Here is a 6,000-nt window from a genome sequence, read left to right as displayed (position 1 = left end):
GGTCTTTTGTGGTTCCATACAAATTTTTGGATAGTTTGTTCTAGTTTTGAGAAGTATGCTGGTGCAATTTTGATTGGAATTGCATTGAATGTGTAGAGTGCTTTAGGTAGTAATGACATCTTAACTATATTTATTCTTCCTATCCATGAGCATGGAATGTTTGGAAAATCTTAAGTAAAGGTGTTTTTGTAATGGGAAACTCTGTGGACCAAGAGAGAACCCTTACCTGGCCTCTGGGCCCTGCTCTGCCCAGCCAGAGCATAGCACCTCTCTAGGCCTCCCTTTCTGCCCTCTTTGGCAAAACAAAGGACTGAAAGTGGATCTCCAGTACCTGGTCCCATGTTTTCTTCTTGGCCCAGGCTGAGTCAGAGGTTAAGCAGGCTCTGGTATGCCAAGGACCCTACAGCAGGCTCTCTTGGGACGGGCATGGAGGAGGGCACTTGTGGGGATGAGCACTGGGTGTTGTATGGTAGACAATATGACAATAAACTATATTAATACTCAATCAATAAAAAATCAGTCAATAAATAAAAACTAAAAAAAATTTAAATTTATGTCATTTAGTTGAGTTTTAAAAAACATAAGATCTGGTGCCTTCAAATACACTGTGGATTTGCTGGGGGGGGAGGGAATGAAAGAAACCATATTCTAATAAGACTGGAAGGAATCCAAGTGGACCTAACACCCTCCTCAAATACTAGAAGAGTTTGCCTCATACTGGCCAAGAGGATGGGATCAAACTGGAACAGATAAAAGCTACAGAGAAACACTGACTTCAAGTATTTACCCCTGAACCTGATGTGTTTTGTGATAAATAATGGTTTCTATAAGTAAGTAGAAAATAAAGACACTTGGGGCACCTGGGTGGCTCAGTCAATTAAGTGTCTGAGATTCAGCCTAGGTCATGATCTCATGGTTGTGAGTTCAAGCCCCGCGTCGGGCTCTGTGCTGACAGCTCGGAGCCTGGAGCTGCTTCGGATCCTGTGTCTCCCTCTCTCTCTCTGCTCCTTCCCTGCTCGTGCTCTGTCTCTCTCTGTCTCTCAAAAATAAATAAATGTGGGGTGTCTCAGTGGCTCAGTCGGTTAAGCGTCCCACTTCAGCTCAAGTCATGATCTCGCAGTTTGTGGGTTTGAGCCCCGCGTCGGGCTCTGTGCTGACAGCTCGGAGCCTGGAGCTGCTTCGGATCCTGTGTCTCCCTCTCTCTCTCTGCTCCTTCCCTGCTCGTGCTCTGTCTCTCTCTGTCTCTCAAAAATAAATAAATGTGGGGTGTCTCAGTGGCTCAGTCGGTTAAGCGTCCCACTTCAGCTCAAGTCATGATCTCGCAGTTTGTGGGTTTGAGCCCCGTGTCAGGCTGTGTGCTGACAGCTCTGAGCCTGCTTCAGATTCTGTGTCTCCCCCTCTCTGTCTCTCCCCTGCTCGAGCTCTGTCTCCCTCTCAGAAATAAACATTTAAAAAAAGAAAGACAGAAAAGAAAGACACTTGAAGATGAAATTCAAAAGCAAGCAGAATTGCAGGGTCATTAAGCTGACACAAATTTGTCTCCATTACCATCCCTACCCAAAATCAAGGGTACACCATACAATTTTCCTAGGCATTGTTGATTAAGAGCACCACATATCAAATATAAGCATGCAACAATTTTTTTTAATATAAACCAAAAGGTCTTCACTTACCCAAAGGAGGCGGAATCACAGTAAGATTCACAGTTACAGACTTATGGGCATTCAGCCCCTTCATGGTGGCCACACAGGTCAAAGTCCCGTTGCCCTGTGGTGTGAGAGTTAGGACGCTCACTGCACTTTGGAGGTCGTCGGGCTCCAGAACGGAATAATAGCTTGAGTGGCTCACGGAAACACCGATCTCCCAGGAAATACCTGGGAGTGGGATCCAGCCCCGTGCGTGGCAAGTCACATTGCAAGGTTTATCCTCGATGGCTACAAGGTCATCTCCGGGAATGAGCAACTCCCCCATAACTAAAGAAGAAAAGAGAAATGCTCCAAAGGGGTGATTTGAAACTCTTTTGGTTTCAAGTTGTCTTTAATTTTCTCTTCAAATCACATTTTCATGAGAGATTATCTTCCCAAGGCCAAATTGGCTGTGTCTGTATCAAGAACATTAACTCAGGTTTGACCTATGTCTTTATTTACACCTGCCAGGTTCATGGAAGAAGGGGGAGACTTCTCGCCAGAGAACATATAATTCCAGAGAAAATGAATAAATAAAAATCAGGATCCAGGAGAATATAAATTCTGTGGGAAGGAGAGGGCAAATGTGCCTTCCAGGGTAGGCTACACAATCACTTAAGTAGAGTTACAAAGTTGTCCTGGGCTCTCCTGGGAGTGAAAGCAAAAAGGGACAAACTTTTACATTCTTTCCATTGTCAGGAGAACACCTCTCAGAGTCATGGGAGGCAAGTCTCTCCTGGCCTTTGGTCAGTCAGATTCATTTCATTTATTTTGGGGGGGGGTCACAGATTTTTAAACATAACTTCCTATGGTATTTCCTTAAAATGTTTTTCCAATTGCAAATGAATTCAAAATCAAATAGAAGATAATTATAAAAATAATTATCCAAAATTATGTACCAGAATATAATACTCAGATAAATTAAAAACCTAATGGTTTTTATGAAGGACCGACCTGCATATGTCAGTGTTCACACTATTAACAACCTATATGAAAATAGGACTCGTGTGTGCTAATATTAATAAAATAACCTGAGGACTGGCTCCAGTAAAGACACGGCCTTGGTGAAACACCCAAACATCCAAATTAAAATATCCTTCCTGATGTATAATATAATGGGAAGAACACTAGACTAAGAATCAAAAATGCAGTTCTCAGGGCGCCTGGGTGGCTCAGTCAGTTAAGCAGACAACTTTGGCCAGGTCATGATCTCAAGGTTCATGAGCTTGAGCCCTGCCTTGGACTCCATGCTGCCAGCCCAGAGCCTGAAACCTGCTTTAGATTCTGTGTCTCCCTCTCCCTCTCTCTGCCCCTCCCTTGCTTGCACTCTCTCTCTCAAAATAAATAAACAAATATTGTTTTTTAAAACCCTCAGTTCTCAGTCCTGGATTTCTTATAAAATTGCCATCACCTGGGACAGGTCACTCTCTGTTTTTTGTTTTTTGTTTTTTTAATATTTTTTTAAATTTATTTCTAGGAGAGAGAGAGAGAGATAGTGTGAGCAGGGGAGGGTCAGAGAGAGAGGGAGTCACAGACTGAAACAGGCTCCAGGCTCTGAGCTGGCAGTCAGCACAGAGCCCGACGCGGGGCTCGAACCCACGAACCGCGAGATCATGACCTAAGCGAAAGTCAGACGCTTAACCGACTAAGCGACTAAGCCACCCAGGCGCCCCTGTTTTTTAAAGGTCAAATGAAACAATTTGACTAGATCAATGGTTTTCAAATGTTTTTGCTTCAGTCCCTTTAACACTCTTAAAAATCTCTGAGGACTCCAAAGACCTTTACTTATGTTCTGTCAATATTTACTACACTTGAGGGGCACCTGGGTGGCTCAGTTGGTTAAGCATCTGACTCTTGATTTTGGCTCAGGTCATGATCTCATGGTTCCTAAGTTTGAGGCCAGCATCAGGCTGTACACTGACAGCATGGGGCCTGCTTGGGATTCTCTTTCTCTCCCTCTCTCCCTGCCCCTCCCCTGCTAGCACACTGACTCTCTCTCTCTCTCTCTCAAAATAAATAAATAAACTTTAAAAAATATTTACCATACTTAAAATTAGAATTAAATATTTATTTTTAAATATTTATTTTAAAATAACAGTGATAAGTCACTACATGTTACCACAGATTATACCATATTGTTATGAAAAATACCTATATTTTTAACCCAACATAAATTATTGAGAAGAACATCATTGTTTTAGATTTATGCAAATCTCATTTACCTCTGACTGGATTCTCATATCTGCTTCTGCATTCAAGCTGTTGGTATATATTCAATAAATTGCTTTACTGGAGTATATTTTTAAATCTGACCTCACATAGGGGCGCCTGGGTGGCTCAGTCGGTTAAGCATCCAACCTTGGCTCATGATCTCACAGTTTGTGAGTCCAAACCCTGCGTCAGGCTCTGTGCTGAGAGCTCGGAGCTCGGAGCCTGCTTTCAATTCTGTGTCTCCCTCTTTCTGCCCCTCCCCCATTCACTCTGTCTCTCAAAAATGAATAACATTTTTTTTAATTTTTAATAAATAAATAAATCTGACATCCTATGGGTATATAGGTGAAACAATGAGAAGTCTTTTCGTATATTCCTTGATGCTGTAACCAACATTTGGCAAGCAGCAGTTTCTTACAGGGTAGCTGCGCTGTGAAAACTGAAACTATATTAAAAGAACTTTCATTCTCTTTGACATTAAAACCCGTTTCTCTCTCTGGCACTTTAATTGACCTTTCACTTTTGCATGACTTTGTATCATTATACATCAGTTATTTGGGAAATGCCGGTCAGCTGAATTATGCAGACCTTCCAAAGGATCATGGAAGGCATCCTGGGCGCAAGTGAAATGAGCGTAGGAAAGGCAACTCACATCTTAGTATTATTACGGAAGCAGTCATGACCTCACAGACCCTGAAAGTTCTAGGGGATGCCCAACGGTTCCCAAACTAGATGAAACTGGATCAGCTCTGAAAGCCCTTTTTACTCTAAAACATTTAATTTCCAGTCATTCCTTTCCTCAATAGTCTCTTGGGAGTGAGTGAAGCATGTTTGCTAACGCAGGGATTTCCCTAAATGCAACAACGAGAGGGAAATGGGTTTGTTCCTTAAGCCTAAAGGGTTTTGTGCTTATTCCTTTTTCTCCGCTCATTGTTTCATTTGGTGGAGAGGTTTAAGACAGAAACTGGAAGGAGCAGTACTGCCTCAATTAATAACGGACGATCTTGAACTCAGGCCTACTGGCCCTCAAAACACAAGAGGTATAGAATTTGGTGTGTGATTCAATGGGTAGACTAGACAATGGATGGACAAATGAAGCAAGCTGAAGCATTGCCTTTTTCTATGCATATTTGTGATTCAACTTTTCCCATTGGCTTTCACAAAACTTACCTAGTAGCACCATGAACACTCTATATACAAAGGTAATGACTGTAACACTCACATAGATCAGGGATGACTCAGGATGGAGTGATGTAAGCTCTCTTTTTCTTGCTATACATGAGGTGGAATAAAATAAATCTTTGAATAATCCACTTTAAATTAAAATGGATATTTCTTCTTTTTTCAGGATTCTTTCCCCTTGAAAGAGATCCTGTTGCTTAAGATTTTTTTCTCTAGGAACAAAGTGCCATTCAAACTACTGGAACCCAGGTAATGTGACCAAGTTCAGTCCCCGGTCTATGGGTTCTTTCTGTACAACCTTGGGAAAGAATTTATCATCCCTAGATGCTTATTCTTCCGTCTGGTTTAAGTTATTTAATGGGGTCATTAAGTAACAGCCAAGGTCACACAGTTTGCAAGCCTAGCATGCGGGCTCCCACACCTGCATTATGAACCACTAGACCACACTGGCTCCCAACTCCATGTGCAATAAATTAAATCAGACAGGACTTTGGAGTCTTCAAGCCATCCCAGTCACTGTTTCATCTGATCCTCACAGTAAACCTGTGAGATGGGGCAGGGGAGCCTTATCTTCCTTTTAAAGATGAAGAGGTTGAGGGGCGCCTGGGTGGCTCAGTCGGTTGGGCGTCCGACTTTCGCTTAGGTCATGATCTCGCGGTTCGTGGGTTAGAGCCCCGCGTCGGGCTCTGTGCTGACTGCCAGCTCAGAGCCTGGAGCCTGTTTCACTCTGTGACTCCCTCTCTCTCTGACCCTCCCCTGCTCACGCTGTCTCTCTCTCTCCTAGAAATAAATAAAAAATTAAAAAAAAAAAAAAAAAAAGATGAAGAGGTTGGGGGCGCCTGGGTGGCTCAGTCGGTTAAGCATCCGACTTCAGCTCAGTTCATAATCTCTCAGTTTGTGGGTTTGGCTCCGCGTCGGGTTC

General features: G+C 42.9%; 1 protein-coding gene across 4 annotated transcripts in view; it reads right to left on the bottom strand.

Annotated features, from left to right (window-relative positions):
- The window catches only part of IGSF5 (immunoglobulin superfamily member 5), a 47,066-nt gene that overhangs the window by 28,643 nt on the left and 12,423 nt on the right, over positions 1 to 6,000 (bottom strand). For all 4 annotated transcript variants that reach the window (XM_039228021.1, XM_039228049.1, XM_039228039.1 and 1 more), the window contains one exon: positions 1,674 to 1,973. In XM_039228021.1, coding sequence (XP_039083952.1) covers positions 1,674 to 1,973 — 300 coding nt within the window. The remainder of the gene's footprint in view (positions 1 to 1,673; positions 1,974 to 6,000) is intronic.

The sequence above is a fragment of the Hyaena hyaena genome, unplaced genomic scaffold (genome assembly GCF_003009895.1).
Source record: "Hyaena hyaena isolate Hyena2069 unplaced genomic scaffold, ASM300989v1 scaffold_2, whole genome shotgun sequence".
NCBI lineage: Eukaryota > Metazoa > Chordata > Mammalia > Carnivora > Hyaenidae > Hyaena > Hyaena hyaena.
The sequence above is the reverse complement of the archived record's forward strand: the minus strand, read 5'-3'. Positions and strand labels throughout refer to the sequence as shown.